Here is a 20,275-nt window from a genome sequence, read left to right as displayed (position 1 = left end):
TTCTAATAGTTATTCTTAAATAATTGGCCCCTCATATACGTAATAATTCCTGTTCATTTTAATTTCTAATGTTGCTCCTTATTTTCAGTTCAAAAAACCTGTTTCCTTTATTTAATTTTCATCTGGGATGTTCAGATCATCATCATACTCTATGCCTAGGAGAGTTTTACTTCCTCAATTGATTCCGTGTTCTCCCATCGTCTTTGCTGTGTTCCTTCCCTTTGGGGGGGGGGGCGAAAATATTTACAGACGGGGGGAGATTTCCGGCTTGATTTGGAAAATAGCCAAAAATTAAATAAAGAAAAGGTCCACAAGAAATTTTCTAAGAGGAGTTTTCATCGAGGATGAAATTGTCCGGGGTTCAGGTCAAAATAAAACATTTTCAAGTACGATTTTAGTAAGTAATTTAAGTACGATGAGCTTTAAGTCACTATTATTTAAAAAAAAAATCCATCAAAAAGTGTCCAAAGATCCTTTTAAGAGATTTTTAGACACAGAATTTATTAAAGAAGTTTTCTGAATAGGTTTTGGAACGAAAAATTTGTTCAAGAGGTTGTTAAAAACGAACAAATTTCCATGGAAAGAAGACGTGGCACACTTTCAAGGGCTTATAAATAAGCTACCGATAACCATAGACCTGTTTCTGGAAGTATTAATTTGCAAAAGTTAAACTACGGTTGAAACAGTTGTGTTTTTAGGGATAGTAGTTCTCCTCATATTTCCCTGGATATCAAGGCCGTACCCAGGATTTTTTTTCGGAGGGGGATTTACTCAAGATTTTTTTCGGGGGGGAACACAAAAAACCTCAAAAAACGCATACAACATTTGTTTATATCCATTTTTGTTACGTTTTTACGAGTCAAAAAAGGGGGGAGGTTACAACCCCCCGACCCCCCCCCCCTCTGGGTACGGCCTTGCTGGATATGGTATTAAAAATGAAAAGAAATTGAATAATAACAAGTAACTTCAAGTGATAGTAAAGAGTAATATTAAGACATAAAACAAACAAAAAGTTAACCCTTACATTTCCAATTCACTGTCCTTTGCGACACGTGGGATAGAACCGCTAAACCTTTGATCAGGAGCCGCAGCTTCATCTGTTAAGTTATTGCAACTAATACTACTACTATAACTACTAACAACTCACCGCAGCACCAAGCCGCCTGAGGCCAACACAGCTACGCACACTCCTCCTCCATTCCAATCTATTCAAACCCTTCCTTTTTACACCCTCCCAGGAAGTTCCCATTTCCTTTAAATATTTCCTTATGACGTCCTCCCACCCCAGACGAGGACGACCTGCTTTCCGTTTAGCCCTAGATGGTGGGTCGAAAAGGACAATCTTCGGTAATCTGTCATCCTTCATCCGCACAACGTGCCCTAGCCATCTCAGCTTTTCTTTCATTATAGCCCTAGAGAGCGGGATTGAACCCCATTTTTCGTACAGCCTATTGTTTGAAATACGGTCAGTCAGAGGTGTCAGAAAATGTAATTCTTGTATAACTTCATTAAATTACTTTAGTATACAGTAGATTTTTAATGGCTAATGTATAGTCTCTTTTTAGTGCAGCCCATAGCAGATGTCAGGATTTATTAATGTAAATTTTTAGCATACAACATAATTTAGTAAGAGCCCAGAGAAGCACCTATAGAGAAGGAAACATGTTATGAAAACAATTCATACTTTATAATATGCAGAATAATTTTATTTAACACATTTTGCAACTAGTCCCGCTATACTTTACTCCCCCCCCCCCTTAATGTGCAAATCTATAGCCCAAATTATATATTTCTGATGCAGTCTGCCACCTGTCACTTGCTTTGTCATAGTTGATTTAATTTCATACTTCATAATATGCATAATATACGTAGCTAACACATTTTGCATGCAGCCCTGCTTCAGTTTACCCCCCCTCCTAATGTGCAAATATCCCAAGCTGTATGTTTCCCAGGTATTCTGCCACCCGCTGCTTCACTTGTTTTCCGGTTCTTGTTTCGTCATAGTTGTTTCAATTTACAGGTACACGGATTGAAACAACAGAGATGCATTGGGAGAATAGATGGTAAATATATAATTTAGGCTATATACTTGCACATTAGGGGAGGGGGGGGGGGAGTAAAGTATAGCGGGGCTGTTTGCAAAATGTATTAGCGAAAATTATTCTGCAAGTTATGAAGTTTGAATTATTTTTTTAACATGTTTCCTTCTCAACAGGTCCTTCTCTAGGCATACACCCATAATTTAGCTAGGATGAAAGTGAATAAATAACTCGATGCCTTTTTTATCCCTTTTTCATAATTTAATAATTGCTACTGGAGGAAATTGAATTTTGAGCCAATAATGTGGGCTCAAAAGGTAACGCAGCCCATAGTCACCAAAAGTCAAAATCAAAATATTCCCAAAAAAAACTATCTAGTGAGAAAAAATTGTAAAAAATAGTGAGCACAAACTGTCATTAAAGAAAATTTAAAAAGACATTCCAAAGTAACCAAAAGTTGAAAAACATAGTCTGGTCCTCTTAAAATTGATTTTTCAATGTATTGCTTTCTGAACTCTCACAACCTTCAAAAATTCATTTATTTTACAGAACTTTTAATCTCTAATTCATCAAATCATAGTGATAGTCTGTGTCTGGGAGGGATTCACTTCCTCAATTGATTCCGTGTTCTCCCATCGCCTTTGCTGTGCACCTTTCCATTAAGGCGGGTGGGGCGGATTTTTAGGGGGAAAATTCCAGCTAGGGGGGGGGGTATTCCTGGCATGATTTGAAAAACGGTCAGAAATGAAATAAAAAAGGTCTTTTTTCTAATGAAAGTATGCTGAGAGGAATTTTTCGACCGGAACCGTCAACAAGAAATTTTATGAGGGGAATTTTCAGGGGCATTTCTATTAATTTTCAGAAATTAATAAAAACCAAAAAAATTTCAGCTGAAAGTAATGTGGTAACGTGGTTCTTATGGTATCTAAATGATGTAGTGATAAATGCCTTTATTCTCCCTTTATAGGGGAGATAAACTCTGGCCCTAAGGTATTTAAACTTTTTATTCAGTTAACATATACTGATACAAGGTTTGATAATACATATATATTCTACTGCGACGGGTTGTCCCAAGAAGGCCAAAAGTCTTAGAAAACTACAATAATATATGATAAGATACCTTAGACACTTAAAATAATTCAGCACTATCCCAAGGTATTTCTAAATCAACGGACCAGAGGTCAGTCTGGCTTAAAGCTAGTATCCGTCTACCCCTTCCCATAAAATGTATCTTTTATACATTTTTATCAACCACACCTTCCTGGACCCAAACGATGCAATAGCTAGGAAGTGGTGATTTCTCAATTTCCCATTAAGCAGAAACTTGGCAGGATACGTTCCTTATTTTAATAAAAAGTGGTATTCCGAAATTTTGTATTTGCGTCTTTATATATTTTTACTAAATTCCGAATTGACTTAATTAGAAGGCTTTACCACAATAAGGAGCAGCAGTTTTGACTAAAGAAGGAAACAGAAATTACAGTACAAAGGAGGAACTTGCTATGGAGCTTAATGTACCTCACTACTGGTCTCTCATGACAACCAAATATTAGGAAGTCTGTGCTTCTTGTAAGCCATTGCGCTGGAACAGCTCTACCAATGTATTGGTTTGGTATATTTTACAAATATGATTTTTTTCTTAATAGTAATGAGAATTTGGCTCTGTGGAAATTTCGTTGAAAATTTTGTTTCTCTTTTTCGTCGAGTTAGCAGTTTTTTTTTTTTTTTTTTTTTTTTTTTGGTAAAATTTCATTGTAGCGTTTTCTGTTAGCGGTTTCGTCCGTGAATCGTTTTGTGTTAATCTTACACAGCTTGAGGTGTATAATTTCGTAGGAAGATAGTAAACATCTTATATAGTGCTTCCATATAAGTAAACCCAGTTATCTGGGGGGGGGGGCGGAAGTCCGGAGTTTTTAGTTATTAAAAGATCCTCATAACTTCGAAAATTAAATTAAACCCCCTGAAATTGCCTGTATCAAGACTTTCGTCTCAGGAATAAATTCCATACGAGTTTATTATCCCTTAGTGATTGGTTGAGCGCCCCATTTGCCGTCATCAAGGGTTTTAGAATGTAAATTTACGTTTTATTGCAAATAAGGATAAGAAAGCTCATAAAGGAAGGTTACTTTTGAAAGTTTGATTCTTAAGATTAATTGTTGGTCAGAATGAACTAATCATGATTCATGAAACTGATTGAAACATGACACCATGTTGGTGAGGAAGATTGGGGTCAGTAGGAATCAATCTGCTAGGTGGCACTGAACTAGATTGGGGTCTTTGTAGCATAATAAATTTTCATTTTACTAATTAAAGCTCCGTGCTCTTGCACTCATTGATAAGCGTCACTGCTTTCGCCAGTCAAAACTGTCAAAAACATGTCTGCACCCATTGCACCTCTTAAGGAGGGTAGGGCAGAGTGGGAGGGGGGGGGCTATGTTCCCGTATAAAAAGGTGGCCAAAACACCAAAAATCGTAGTTTTCAGTGCTTGTTTCCGAGATGATGGTAGCTATAGGCCGATTTTGCACCAAGTACTTACGTATTATAGTGACCAGACTAGACCCCGGCGCCGCGCCGATGAGGGAAGACCGGCGGCGGTGGGGCAAAAAACAGCACGCCGCGCCGTCGGTAAGACGTTGGTGGTGCGTCGCCGGCGCAATCAATGTTGACCGCAAACAATAATGTTTTCATCAGTCTTCCTCAAATCACAGCTTAAATTTACAACAGATTCAAGCCTATTCATGAGTTCAAACATTCACAAGTCGCTGGCTGGAAACTGGTCTTCTTCGTTATTCATCAAGAGAAGTAGAAATCTGGTAGAAACGAAATGGCTGTGACGTTCAGAACCCTTGCATAATACGAGTAGTTGAAGTATCTATTAGCTCTGTATTCTTAACATAAATAATTATCAAAATTAGTATATTTTTTTTCATCGAGCATTACTGCATAAAAAACTCCAAATACCGTATCACAAAATTCGTCAGGTATCTGGGTAAAAACTTTGAATATAAGTTTGAAATTAGAAGCTTAATTTTTTAATAATGCCCTTTTCCTAAATATTTTTTGTCACCTTTAAAACATTATAAATGGGCGACTTTGATATTGATTGTTTTTTTTTTTTTTTTTTTTTTGCTCTGTTGGATTCCTAAGAAGCCTTCTTGTATTAAAAACTGGTTTTTAATTACAATTTAAAAAAAATGCATTTTAAAGTTTTTTTTGGCTTCTTTATAGAATATATGTCATGTAGGCTGCTGTTTTTTTTATCGCTTTTGGCTGCTCTTTTGAATATTATTAATTTTTCTTTTGGGGATTTATTCCAAATTATAAACTGATAAATACCTAATATCAGTCAAATTATAAACTGTATCTAAAAGGAGTAAATTTATCAAATTGAAAAATACATTATGAACACTTCAGATGAGAACACTTTAATTCCAATGACACCAAAAACACTTCATAGTTTATTGGCTATGAAGAAAAATAAAGTGCCAGCTATTTTCTTAGGTAAAAAATGAAATGCTCATCCGTTTTAAGTGTAATTAAATGAAATAATATGCAGACTGAAGTAGCTCCAGGAAGATGTTGAAATGTTCATCCTAGTTCGTCACTTTTAATCCAAGCAAAATGTTAGGACGCTTAGTATCAGTTATTGAGTTTAAGCTTTGATTTTCAAATGCTCACAAAAATTACCAAATTTAAGAAAGTCGGAACAACAAGTCGCCTGTGGTCAAAATACTCAGACTCCTCTTTGATCCCCACCCAGGCTCAAAACTTCTGCTATGGTCATATCCATGGGAATCTCCAAAGAGTTTCTTTTTTAAATAGCTTTCAAGCGTAGTTAGGGGTATTTAGCCTTTTTTGCTTTTCTTCAAAGCTTTGAAAAAAGTGTTATAATATTCCAAATGTTACATTTGTGCATATTTTTGGTAATCATTTGTGGGGTGATCGAATTTTCTAAACCACTGTAGATACGTAAGAACGTTGCAACATCTAGTCCCCTGAGGTCATAAGACTGCCAAAGACTCCTCCTTGAACCTCCCAAATTGAAAGCTTTTAGTGTGACCTGGCCTTTTAATGTAACTTTGGCACTGGACCAAGGGCGCCATTGTTACGCGAGCGCCACGTTAGGTGGGGATGTCGATATCGCTTTCGTCACACCAATTCGTTTTAGTGTGAATATACCTAGTATATATGAACGAATGTTTTCAAAGTAAACCCGTTTCATCATTAGGAAAAAAAAATGGATTTGACACGTGTGTCCCTTTCCCTTAGGACCATAAAACTATTCAAGTGCTGTATCATGCATAACTCACGAAAATCTTGTTAATTTTGTCAACTTTTCAACTTTTTGGCATCCCTGCTTTCAATAGAAAAAAAAATCAAGGTACTATCACTTGAATATAATAACTCCCTATGCCCCCCTTCTGGATACCATCTTGATAGGATACCTTCTCTGCTTTAAATAAAAAAAAAGAATTAACTTATTGGCACCCCTGCTTAAAAAAAAAATCGAGGTATTATCATTTAAATATTATAGTTCAATACCCCCTCCCCCCCCCCCCCTCTGGATACCACCTTGATAGGATGCCGTCTCTGCTTTAAATAAAAAAAAATTAACTTTTTGGGATCCCTGCTTTCAATAAATAAAATTTCGAGCTATTATCATTTAAATATAATACCTCCCTACCCCCCCCCCCCCCTCTGGATACCACCTTGATAGGATACCGTGTCAGCTTTCATTAGAAAAATAATTTACTGAATAATTAACAAGGTCACTATATGGCTCAAACAAACACGCAAAATAATGTTAAACAGCTAAGTGTTCTTTGAAAAAAAATTGAGGGTATGAGTAAAGAGGTACAAAGACAACAACAAAAATGTCGAAATTATTCAGATATACCTCAAATTATTGGAAAACTGAGTGATAGATTCGCCATGGCATTCCATAAGATCCAAAGAATCGAATTAAAAGGGAGCACACACAAAAGCCAAATAAGGCCAGCAGCCTATGAGAAATCGCAAAATACCCAAGACAATGTAAAAGTTCCAATGGGTGGTCCTAGGTCTATCAAAGTGTTTCAGGGGTTTCCCAGGGAATTTGATATCATTTTCTTCCGTCTTCACTTTAAACGAAAAAATGGTTATATTTTTCGTGACCTTGATTTCAATAAAAAAAATGAGGTATTATCATTTAAAAATGATAGCCCCCTATCCCCATCCCCTATAGGCAATAATTTACAATTTATTCATTAATCATATTTTTGGGGTAACTTCCGGTTCAATCGTTAATTTCCCATAGCTTACATAGCTTACATTGTACATAGCTTAGTCTATAGCTAAATTTTGTCTCAACCGAAGGTTGTTTTTTTTTTTTTGGGGGGGGGGATAAAAATGTTCCAGAAAGAAGATTGTATTTTCTATCAGGTGTTCAATAATTGAGTATTAAAAATTAAGAAAATCTTACCTAAAAACAGCAAAAACATAATCTGCAAACTTACAATTCAGCTTTAGAAACAATCTGTCGGCTATCAATTTCAAAATCCAACAAAAGGCTGAAGCTGTATAGTAGTGAATGCGTTCTTTAGTTCTATTCAACTTCAAAATAAAATTCTTGACTACGAATAATGTAAGAAATAGCAATTGGGAAACTGCATTTGAAACGGTTTATACTCATTTCATAAAGACAGTACTTTTTTTGTCAACATATAAAAAAATGTGTATATTGGAATATTTGCAATTGCATATTGCATCTGTCTGGTTTTGATGAAAAGCAACGAAAGAGCAGAAAACTAATTAACAAGAGAGCAGTGAAGAATTATTGTATACAAAGTAATATTTGGCAGGGAAAGTCACTGGTGATAAATCACTAGGGGTGGCACCGTGATTGCGTGCTTTCCGGGGATTCGGGGAACCAAATTTTTTTTTGGGGTGACGCATAGATTTTCAGATAAATACCCGAAAATTCGGAGATAGTGCAAGCTCTGCTTGATTTCTAAACAGGCAAATCGAAATACTAAACCATACGAGAAGGAAAAGCTCCGACTTTGCGGTTGACGCAATAAAGAATTGCCGTAAAAATAATTTAAAGTCGACCGAACGCCGCCGCCTCTTCGGCGGCGTTCGACCGGGCCTCTCGTCGGTGGCGTTCGGTCGATCCGCCGGCGCGGCGCCGGGGTCTAGACCAGACTAGTTCTTGATCTGTTGTAAAACTGGTTTCTCTATGTGCACTCGGAGATAATTTGCTTAGCTCGAGTGAGATAAACTACTATGCAGGTATATTGTAATTAAATATTTAATATATAAAGGTGGTTAGGTATTTAATATAACATGTTATGGACGGCCTGCTTACCATAATTCTCTGTTGTAGTTTCCATAATTTTGTTACTAAAGTATTATATTTTCATCATATTTTGGTATATTTCCTTAGGATTAACCTAACTTCACTTCTAGGGTGTAGTGGCTATAATATGTAAATACCTTGCACCACTCCCTGAGAGTGAGAACGGGTCTTGCAAGTGATATGAGTATTTCAGAAGCCAATCTGACTGAATCAAATCTATAGTTTCCAGTTTTTTTTGCATAAATAAGCTTAATATAGTTTACAGATGAACTTCGTCAGGTATGGTTCTGAAGCGTAGATGCTCCAAAAAACAGACAAGGATCTGCTAAGTGTTTTTCAGAAAAATTGCCTACGGTTCGCTTTGGGTAACTTACCCAACTGACCGACCGAATCTCAAACAGTAAGCTGTACGAAAATGTGGGTCATGACCATTTTGATAAATGTCAAAATGCCCCCTGAGGGGTAGTTTAGATTCACTTGGAAACCATCTGGGAGTAGGATAGTTTCGATTGGGATCGATTTGGAGACAGAATAGTTTATTTTTAGTTTGACGAATTGAGCCCGGTGAATAAATATCAAAAAATTCCAGATTCAATTTGAATTTCGACTCAATAATAAGTACTCCTTATTTTGAAGAATTTCTGTAATCTGTGATCTGATTTAAGACTTTCTTTTAAGATGTGGCGAAGATGAACCTAGAGCGAAAAGAAAGTGCAGAGCACAATGAAGAAGTGGCAGTATCGAAGGAGACTTTGGCGGTGCAAGACGTGAGTCTTCAAACTTGTATCTTGTTTATTTATATTATAATGCTATTGAAAATGTAACGCAACATTGTGTCCATAAAGAGACATATTTTTTTCAAATCTATAAAAAGTGAACCATTTCTTTACCTCAAGCGCAAATGACGCAGTAGGCTTTAGACATTTACAGTTTGGGACGGGGGTAGTAGCCAAACTCTCGTTTGTAGTGTTTTTGTTCGTTTTAAGCTTGATTTGCATATTCAACATAAGTTTTACTCGTTTTAATGATTATTTATTCATTTATATTAGTACCTGGTGTATGTTTGTTCGCTATGATTGTTTATCTAATTTATGTTCGTTTTGGGTTTCATTTATTCTTTAATAGTAATTTTTGGTCGTTCTGAGTTATTTTTGCTGATCTTAAGTTTAATATGGTCGTAACTTTTCTTTGAAAAACTTATTTTTCGGAAAGTTTTTTTTTATAAAATGAGTAATGGCCTAAGGGATCTTGTACCCAGTCTATATATATGTCTATCTCGAATTTCACTATCAGAATTAAAATTTTACAGGTCATTATACTCTAATTTCATTTTAATTGAGACTCATATTTACTATTATTTTTTGTTTTCAACTAGTTAAAACAATTATACGGTCTGAAATGGCTTCCTTTCTTCTCAGAAGAAACATTTACACGTGATCACAGTGATCACTTGTGAAACTTGAGCCCAGCGACAATTTTTTTTGCAAGCTCTACTTTTTGGAAAATGCCGGAAACATTAAATACGAAAATAATAGAGGACGAGGGGGATTCTTAATAAACCAATGTTGAGTTCCAAGAATTTTTCTTTTCAAAATCGGATTCTTTGGTATTTTATTGTAAATGGCGTAAACATAATGATTCACAGCATGTTAAAGCAAAAAGGAATCTAGAACTTAAAACGAATAAATTATTTTATTATTTATTTTATATTCATAATTGTTTTATAAATTGTCTCTAAAAAAGTGGTTACCTAATCTCAAGACATGCCCAGAATATGAGGGATTTGTCACCTATTCAGGACCCGAGTCGCAGGATTATTTCTAATATAATTTAAAGTTAGGACGAATTCAACCTTGTTTAATTCAACCCCCTTCAATTCCACTCATTTAACTCAATCCCTGTTCCACTCAACCCCTATTCAATTTGGTTCTATGCGTTTATTCCCCCGGAAAATACTCCCCACTGAAATTCTCCCTAGACCATACCCCGTGAAGAATGTCCCTATGTTTCCCAATAACAAATACTATCTGTAAACAACGGACAAATTATAAAACTTAAAAAGGCACTTAAACTTCAACAGTGTGGCTCTCTGATTGTTTTTTTAGTTTGGGAGGAAGGGAGATGCGTCAAAAGATGCATTTTAATGCAAAAACATCCCAGCTCTCATTGATCCATCAGATAAATACAGAATTAGTTCTAAGGGAGAGACGAGAAGGGGGTGGAGATAGAAATTGATATATAATCTGCAGGGCTGTAACCATGATTTTTGTTGGGGTTGGGGGGGGATTATTTTCAAGGTAGCTGTTTTCCGAGGGAGGATTTTCTGCGGGGGGTATTTTCCAGGGGTTAAACGCTGGCCACCATTAAACCCCATTAAAATCAACCCTCGTTCAATTCAACTCAACGCCCATTCAAGTCGACCCATTGAAAACACCCCCATTCAACCTAGCCTGTTGTAGGGATTAAATTCAATTGGGGTTACGTTGTTGAATGGGTGTTGAGTTGCACAGGCGTTGAGAGGAATGGGGGCTGAGTTGAATTGAACGGGGGTTGAGTTACATGGGAACCTGTAAAAAGCTATTTGTCAAACACTCTTATAGAATTAAAAGAGAATAAATGGTCGAAAGGAAACCTCCGCTCTGAATCTTGGGCCGTAAAAAAAAAAAAAAAAAAAAAAAAAAGACACTTGGCAAAAACCGAAAAGTGGCAATCTCTCACTTTGTCATATTTGATGGTTACCAGAAAATCGATGAGACATGTAGCGATGATAAAATTCAAGATAGAAGTCCAAAAGTAAAATACAGTTTGCCACTATTTTAAAACGTGAAATTTCTACCAATGTTTGTATCTAAAGGTTTTCTAAGTAACTAATTTTGAAAGTGACAATGACATTACAGTTTGATTGTCCCAAAATAAAACATAGCACGTACTCTACATTCTTCAAAAATAGACGATTTCCGCCTAGTTCCGTTTCCAAAGATTTCTAAGCCAGTTTCCAACACAAATGGCTGTGGTATTGCAAACATCTCCATAACAAAATGTAATTTGAACAGTTTTTCCTTTTCTGTGGAAAAAAAACTCACCATATTTTACAACACATTTTATATTTGGAAAATAAATTTCAAAAGGAAATTCACTTTTGATCAAGTTATGTCTGTTACCTCGTTTTGTTTCGTTGCTCTTGTAGTATTTCTTTAGAGTTTTGTTGCCTAATTGTCAAAGGCGTGTCAAGGATTTTTGTCCTAAGGGGGGGGGTATACATTTCATCAAAAATTTGTTTGCATACAAATTTTTTTGTTTCGTTTTTCCTGACCCTCTCTCCCTGGATCTTGCTAACGGTATTTATTTTGCTCAAAATTTTTAAGTCAATCCTTAATCAAAATGCACCACGTATCTCTGTGAGTTAACACATGAAGTTAACGTAAATTAACCTATTTCTGTAAATTAATTTGAATATATATTTATTCATTCAAGAATATTTAAAGGTTGCATTACAGGGAGAACCATCCACAGAACTAAACAGGACCTTTGAGTTACCGTCAGAGAATTCAGGGGAAGATGTTTGTCCTGGAGCCAGCCAATTTTGTATAAATATTCCGGCTAATGACGATGATAAAGAAGAACCAGCTAGTGATGATGATAAAGGTATGTAAATATCGTAATATTGGTAAAAGAAGATGGCTTAATGTTAGAGGCTTTTCATTGTTATAAGCTCTTTTTACCACGAAAAGTACCTTTTTTTTGATGCATCTCATTTATTACGGTTTCGTGTCAAGAGGCAAAGAGCAGGCACTGCTAATCTCTTTATTAAGAGAACCGTTAACGGTAATTTTGATTAAAGATTGGTAGCGATTCTGCTATTAATAGGCAAATGTTAGATGTTCTGTGACATATTTTTTACCGTTAACGATAAATTACCGTTAACAGTAATTTGATCACAAACTGTTAGCAATACTGCTATTAGTGGTCAAACGCTAGGTGTTTCGAATTTTTATCTTTAACGGTATTTTTGATCAAAGACTGTTGGCAATACTGCTATTAATAATAAATAGGCAAAGCTTAGTGTTTTATTTCATGTATTTTATCGTTAGTGGTGGAAAATCGGAGGGCTACTAGACATTTCGTTTGGACCTGGGCTTAAGAGAGCTCCCGCATTCACGTTTTTATGGTTTAAGACGTTTAAACCCCCCCCCCCCCTGACGATTACCCCACCGGAAAATATCCCCCCCGCGAAAAATACCCCTCCGTGAAAAATAAGGCTTTCCAAATTTGAGAATTTTATTTGAGTTTTATTTTATTAATTTCCGTAGCAGGAAGGAATGTTGGTACTGGAGTATAATAGAAAAAAATTAAGAAGATATAAAATATTTTTTATTTGAAAAAGACTATGTCAATAAAAAAATGAACGGAAATAAACATTAAATCTTTTTCCACAAAAAAAGTTTGTCAAAGAATAATAAATAGCCTCGTTAAGCCAAAAAAGAGTAGAAATAAATTCAAATAATTTTCCAAGCGTAAAACTACCACAAATCACCATAAATAAATGAATTGAACCGAAAACGAACAGAAATTACAATAAACAACCGATTCAAACTCAAAATAACAACAATTAGCATGAATAGGGCTGAAAACCCCCACACCTCAAGATCAGAACATAATTTGTACTTTACTGAAAACAAAATACGTTTTAAATACTTTCCTTTTTATGACTTTAACAAATAAAGAAGTATTAAGACTATAAGGAATAGATATTAGAATATGTATATTCAGCTGACAATGTACGGTTATTTTTTTTTATATTTTTTTTTTAAGTAAAGTGCAAATTATTTTCTGGTCTGTAGAAGAAATGGGTGTCGTAAGCCACACTTTTTTAAATTACTGCACGTTTTGAAATTGACTAGGGTGTCTATTATAATTTCTGTTAGCTTTTGGTTTCATTTATTTTTTAATGGTGGTTTGTGGTAGCTTTACATATGGAAGATAAAAAAACAAACTCGTAGAACTTAACAACGCTTTCGTCCGTAAGAACTTAAACAATTTAGAATTTGTTGGTTCCCAAAGTCAACTATCCTTTCAAAGGTTGCCAAACCTTCTAACAATTTTTGGTGCCATACGTGTTAGCTTAATGTTCGCCTATACCTTTTAGTTTGGCACCCGCTACTGCCAAAAATTGCAGAAGTTCGTATGGAAGTATTTTCGACACAAATGGATTTGTGTATTTTTCCCTAAGTTTTTAAGATACTTCTGGTGTGTATATTCTTCTTTTTCCTGCTTCTTAGTACTTATCAACGAAACTAAAAAAAAAACTTAAATAAAAGCTTCAAATTTAGAAACCTTTTTTTTCACAAGGGGGAAGGGTATTTTCCAAGGAGGAGGTATTTTCCACGGGCGTTACTTTCCGCGGGGGGAGGGCATTGTCTGGGGGGGGGGGGTTCCGCGTTGGGGTATTTTCCGGGGGTTTTCCGTGGCGAGCAGATCCTTCTCCACGTGAATGAACCCAGTTCTGTAGGGAGGTAAAAGGAGGAGCCACAATGGCTTAACGTCAAAATAAACTCTCTGGAACAGGAAACGGGCTGTTTCAGAAATTGACCCTTCGGCGGGGTTAGTATCACTTTTGAACCGGGTTTGATGAAGGTTCTACTTCTTCATTGTCACCAAACGGTTTATCCTCCTTTTTTTCCTATTTTTCAAAATTAAATTAATTTTTTTTTTAACTGAAGTAATGAGCAACATTAAAACTTTAAACGAATAGAAATTATTACGTATGTGAAGGAGGTCGCCTCTTCGTCAATACCTCTTTCTTAACGCTAAAGTTCAAATTTCGTCCCAATTCTTTAAGAATTACTCCTGAATCACAAGGCCTTGTGTTAAATAATTAGAATAAATAGTTCTTTTAAAAGTAAAAAAAAAAATTTTCGTAAAGATTAAGGTATTGAAGAGGGGGCGACACCCCTCATATACGTAATAATTTCTGTTCGCTTTAACTTTTAATGTTACTCCTTATTTTCAGTTGAAAAAACTTGCTTTTTTTATTTATATTTCTGATAGTTTTTTAAATAATGCTGGGACGCCATGGAAAACTCTCTTCCCCCATGAGAAATTCCTCAATGGAAAGATCCTTCAATTTAGATCCTCACTGTTTCGATATGATCACCCCTGAAAAAAAACCAAAAAAAAACAAGCATTCGTGATATTTATTATGGCAAAAAATGTAACATTCCACATTCTTGTACATAGGAGCTTGAAACTTCTACACTAGGGATCTCTGGTATGCAGCTGGTTTTGTATTAAATCAGGAGTTAAGCAGGGTTGTGTTCTATCCCCCTTTATATGGATTATTTTGATGGACTTTGTTTTAAGGAGCACAGGAAAGGCAATGGGAGACCACGGAATCAAATGGGGAGGAAAAAGTCTCCTGGACTTGGATTATGCTGATGATTTAAGCATCCTAGATGAAAGTGTGAGCAAAATGAATGAAGTTTTAAAGGTTTTGCGAGTTCAGGGTGCTAGTATTGGTTTGAAAATTGATGTTAGGAAGACTAAGTCACTAAGGCTAGGAATAAATGAAGATGAAAAGGTGACGTTGGGTAATGAAAAGATTGATCTGGTGGGCAGATTCACTTACCTTGGTAGTATTATTAGTAAAGATGGTGGGAGTAGTGACAATGTTAAAAGTAGAATAGCCAAGGCTCAAGGTGCTTTTTTACAGTTAAAAAAGGTATGGAAGAATAGGAAGATAAGTGTGCAAACCAAGATTAGAATATTAGAAGCTACAGTGATGACAGAGGTCCAATATGGCTCTGAAGCATGGACGCTCCGAAAAGCGGATGAAGATTTTCTAGATGTTTTCCAGAGAAATTGCGTTAGGATTGTTCTGGGTACCCGGCTGACTGACCGTATTTCAAACAATAGGCTATACGAAAAATGTGGTTCAATACCGCTTTCTAGGTCTATAATGAAAGAAAGGTTGAGGTGGTTAGGGCATGTTGTGCGGATGAAGGATGACAGATTGCCGAAGATTGTTCTTTTCGGCCAACCATCTAGGGCTAAACGGAAAGCAGGCCGTCCCCGTCTGGGGTGGGAGGACGTCATAAAGAAAGATTTAAAGGAAATGGGAACTTCGTGGGCGGGTGTAAAAAGGGAGGCTTTGAATAGATTGGGGTGGAGGAGGAGCGTGCGTAGCTGTGTTGGCCTCAGGCGGCTTGGTGCTGCGATGAGTTGTTAGTAGTAGTAGTAGTAGTTTGGGGGTGTTTCCCCTCTTTTTCGAAAATTGGGCAAATTTTCTCAGGCTTTTAACTTTTGATGGGTATATTAAATTTGTTGAATTCTACATATTTAAATAACCATCGAAATTCGATTCTTTTGATGTTTTTATTGTTACCAAGACTATTTCTTAGAGTTTCGGTTACTATTTAGCCGCATAGCTCCTTACTTACAGTTTGTTATCACGAACTGTCTGCAAATTTATTTCAATATCTGCTACTGTTTGGGTAGGCGTAATATTTTAGCAGCAAGATTTTATTGTTGCGTAAACTCTGCCTGGCTTTGTCCCTAAATCGTCCCAAGTTTTGCCCCTCCGTTTTCATCCCTGAAAATTATACAGTTTGAGTTATTCAAGTTAGAAGTATGATAAAACTAGCCCTGTGGTCGCTAAATCAAATAGTTTTAAGTTACTAAAAAAAAAACTGATTAACTTTTAACATTAATTTAAAGCCCCATGATATAGAAAGTGAGCTCTTACAGGAATCGACGCTCAATGAGGTTAGTGTCGTTTTGGTCATTTTTGTCATTTCGGTTATTGTTTAGTGGACTCTACGGCTTTGTCCCTAAATCGTCCCTACAGGTTTGCCCCTAAAGTTTCGTCCCTCAATATTCCACATCTTGAGATATGCAAGTTAGCAGGTATAAAACCAACCCTGTTGTTGATAAAGCGAAGAGTATTAAGTTACTAAAAAACCTTATTAGCTGTTGAATTAATATAAAGCCCCATGATTTAGAAAGTGAGCTGTTTGGGGATGGACTCTCAATGGGGTTAGTGTCGCTTATGGGCTAGGTTGGATGTGTGTCTTGCTTCCTCATCAATAACACATACAACAATACCACATCTGAGATATAAAGCCCCATGATTTAGAAAGTGAGCTGTTTCGGGATGGACTCTCAATGGGGTTAGTGTCGCTTATGGGCTAGGTTGGATGTGTGTCTTGCTTCCTCATCAATACCACATTGATGTTTTTGTTTTTGTTACACCTAACCAGACACATCATGACCAAGATTTAGTTCAGGGAATACAAAGTGGGACTCTATCATGTAATGATATCGACTTTAGTGTTGCAGAGGTTCATCAAATACTTAAAAAGCTTGATACATCTAAGTCCCCAGATATAGATGGATTTCCTAACACTATGATAATACAGATAGCTGATGTAGTTGCACAACCACTTGCGTTTCCGCACAATAAGGCCTTGGCGACAGGTTCCTGTCTCTTAGGTTGGAAGAAAGTAATGGTTAAACCCCTGCACAAAGCCGGTGTAAAATCAGATTTTAAAAATTACCGTCCGATTTGCATCACATCTATATTTTGTCGGGTTATGGAAAAGCTGATTGTTGCAGGAATCCGATCTTATTTTGATGAAAATAATCTTTGGAATCCTGCCCAGCATGGTTTTCGTAAGAGAAGGTCTTGCAGCACTCAACTTCTGGAAGTTATTGTTGATTTTCAGCATTATGCTGATCTTGGCATACCGTTTGATTGCATTTACATAGACCTCGCCAAAGCTTTTGACAAAGTTTCAATGTCACAACTAGTTGAAAAATGTCGATTCTATAATATTGGTGTAAGAACCGTTGATTGGATTGCTGATTATTTGCGTGGTAGGTCTCAAAAGGTAGTTGTCGGTGAAGCAACATCTCAATCAATTGATATCCTGAGTGGGGTACCCCAGGGTAGTTGCTTGGGCCCTATACTCTTCTGTATTTTCATCAATGGTTTACCATCTTGTGTTCGTCATTTGTCAGTGAAGTTGTTTGCTGATGATGCTAAAATTTACCGACCAATATTAACTACCGATGATGAGCCTATGCTTCAAGAAGATCTTGATTCAATATCACGATGGTGCGAGTCTAATTCGTTGTTTGTTAATGCATCAAAATGGGCAGTGCTTCATTACAGGACTAAAAATCAGCCCAGCCGTGCATACTCCCTATCTGGCTCATAGATACCGTCAGAATAATTTGTACGCGACCTCGGTGTTCACTTTGATACACATTTAAAATTTGATAGACATGTTTCGACTGTAGTAAGAAATGCAAATTACCAACTCCTCACTTTAAAACGGAATTTCAGGAAGTTTAATCTTAAGAATTATATGTTACTTTATAAATCATTTGTTCGGCCAGTTGTTGAATATAATACTTCTGTTTGGTTTCCTCTGAATGTAACAGACGAGCACCGAGTTGAAAAGATTCAGAGGCGGGCGACAAAAATGATCTCTTATGTGAAACACATTCCTTACGCACAAAGACTAACTAGGCTCCAACTTCCTTCTCTGCATTTCCGACGTCGCCGTACCGACCTCATAAACACATTCAAAATAATCAAAGGCGTGGACGATATTGAGGTAGGAAAATTTTTCGAATTCAGCCACTACCACTTGACATGACAGTATCCTTATAAAATTTACCCACCAAGAACCCATAGGAAAATTGGACACAATTCATTTGTTAATAGGGTCACAGACTCTTGGAATAATTTACCGCCAGAAGTTGTTGAAGCCGGATCAGTTGAATCGTTTAAGAATATGTTGGTTGATAGCCAGTTTTACACAAGTGCCTTTTCAGTTTAGACCTTTGTGTTGCCTTTCATTTTATTATATATTGTATTAGTACGACAAGCTTTTTAGCTTACCGTTGTGTGGATTAATAAAAAAAAAAAAAAAAAAAAAAAAACCACAATACCACTTCTGTTATAAAAAGCCCCTTGATTTAGAAAGTGAGCTGTTTGGGGATGGATTCTCAATTGGGTTAGTGTCGCTTATGGGAAAGGTGGGATGTGTGTCTTGCTTCCTCATCAAAACCACAAACCACAAAACCACATCTGAGATATAAAGACCCATGATTTAGAAAGTGAACTGTTTCGGGATGGAATCTCAATGGGGTTAGTGTCGCGTATGGACTAGGTTGGATGTGTGTCTTGCTTCCTAATCAAAAACACATACCAAAATACCACATCTGATATATAAATCCCCATGATATAGAAAGTGAGCTGTTTCGGGATGGACTCTCAATGGGGTTAGTGTCGCTTATGGGCTAGGTTGGATGTGTGTCTTGCTTCCTCATCAATACCAAATACCACAATACCACATCATAGATATAAAGCCCCATGATTTAGAAAGTGAACTGTTTCGGGATGGACTCTCAATGGGGTTAGTGTCGCTTATGGACTAGGTTGGATGTGTGTCTTGCTTCCTCATCAATACCACAAAACACAAAACCACAACTGAGATATAAATCCCCATGATTTAGAAAGTGAGCTGTTTCGGGATGGACTCTCAATTGGGTTAGTGTCGCGTTTGGACTAGGTTGGATGTGTGTCTTGCTTCCTCATCAATACCACATACCACAATACCACATCTGAGATATAAAGACCCAAGATATAGAAAGTGAGCTGTTTCGGGATGGACTCTCAAGTGGGTTAGTGTCGCTTATGGACTAGGTTGGATGTGTGTCTTGCTTCCTCATAAAAACCAAATACCACAAAACCAAATCTGAGATATAAAGCCCCAGGATTTAGAAAGTGAGCTGTTTCGGGATGGACTCTCAATGGGGTTAGTGTCGCGTATGGACTAGGTTGGATGTGTGTCTTGCTTCCTCATCAATACCACAAACCACAATACCACATCGGAGATATAAAGCCTCATGATTTAGAAAGTGAGCTGTTTCGGGATGGACTCTCAATGGGGTTAGTGTCGCTTATGGACTAGGTTGGATGTGTGTCTTGCTTCCTCATCAAAGTTTTACTTTTAATATCAATGCTGTGAATTTCGACTAATTTTTAAACTGATGTAAGCAGAAACAATTGAGGAAAGTTGGGGCCGGTAGAAATAAATGTATTAGGTGGCGCTGAGCTGGATTGTAGTCCATTGAGGCCTTTTCGTTCTCCAACGCTCAATCTAGTGGAGATCTTGAGCAATTCCAATTTTGATTATGCTTATTAAAAGCAACTGCCCATACAGATATTGATAGACACGTCATATCTTAGGCAAGGAGGGGGGAACTATAAAATATTTTCCTGACGAAGGGGTGATTAGAATACAAAAATTACACTTCATTTTATGTCTCCAAGAGGGACAGGGGGCCTAAATACAAATATTTTTAGAAAAATTTTGAAATTTTCAAAGGCTTCGCTGAGAGGTTGTGGTGTTGGACATTGTTCTGGAAGATAAGATTTGCTACATTTAACATTGTAACTTAATTTCTTTGTAGAGTTGATTTCGATAATTAATATTTAATCATTTAAGACCGTTCCCTGTATGAGTATTCGTAAAAAAAAAGGTTGCAAGTGACATAAGCCTTTCAGACGCTAATCTGATCAAGTTAATTAAAAAAAATTCTTTCTCGTCAAAAACTTGATTGATTTTTTAAATCATGCAGTCAGAAAGATTTCCTCTTGGAACTTAGTATTAATGCTAAAAACTGACTCTAGAAAATTGTGGGTATTTTTTTCCACTAGATGACTAAAGGATTGAAATAAAAGTTAATTTTCTCCATTGCTGGTTTTATACTACACTGGGCTAATGTGCCCTATTAACGGCTCGTAACTTGAGTATGTATATAACTAGTAGGTTTACTGGTTGTAATATATCTATAACGGGCTGCATTCTCGACTAGTCTGATTAATTC

General features: G+C 36.5%; 1 protein-coding gene across 1 annotated transcript in view; it reads left to right on the top strand.

Moving 5' to 3' along the window:
• Positions 1-16,430, top strand: part of LOC148954806 (uncharacterized) — a 33,420-nt gene extending 16,990 nt beyond the window's left edge. Inside the window, exons 4-6 of the mRNA XM_089105187.1 lie at positions 9,056-9,144; positions 11,863-12,022; positions 16,375-16,430. Of these exons, the coding sequence (XP_088961313.1) occupies positions 9,056-9,144; positions 11,863-12,022; positions 16,375-16,430 (305 nt within the window). The remainder of the gene's footprint in view (positions 1-9,055; positions 9,145-11,862; positions 12,023-16,374) is intronic.
• The last annotated feature ends 3,845 nt before the right edge of the window (positions 16,431-20,275 follow it).

Source organism: Artemia sp. Qi Xiang Cuo, chromosome 2 (assembly GCF_049724085.1).
Source record: "Artemia sp. Qi Xiang Cuo chromosome 2, ASM4972408v1, whole genome shotgun sequence".
Taxonomy (NCBI): domain Eukaryota; kingdom Metazoa; phylum Arthropoda; class Branchiopoda; order Anostraca; family Artemiidae; genus Artemia; species Artemia sp. Qi Xiang Cuo.
The sequence above is the reverse complement of the archived record's forward strand: the minus strand, read 5'-3'. Positions and strand labels throughout refer to the sequence as shown.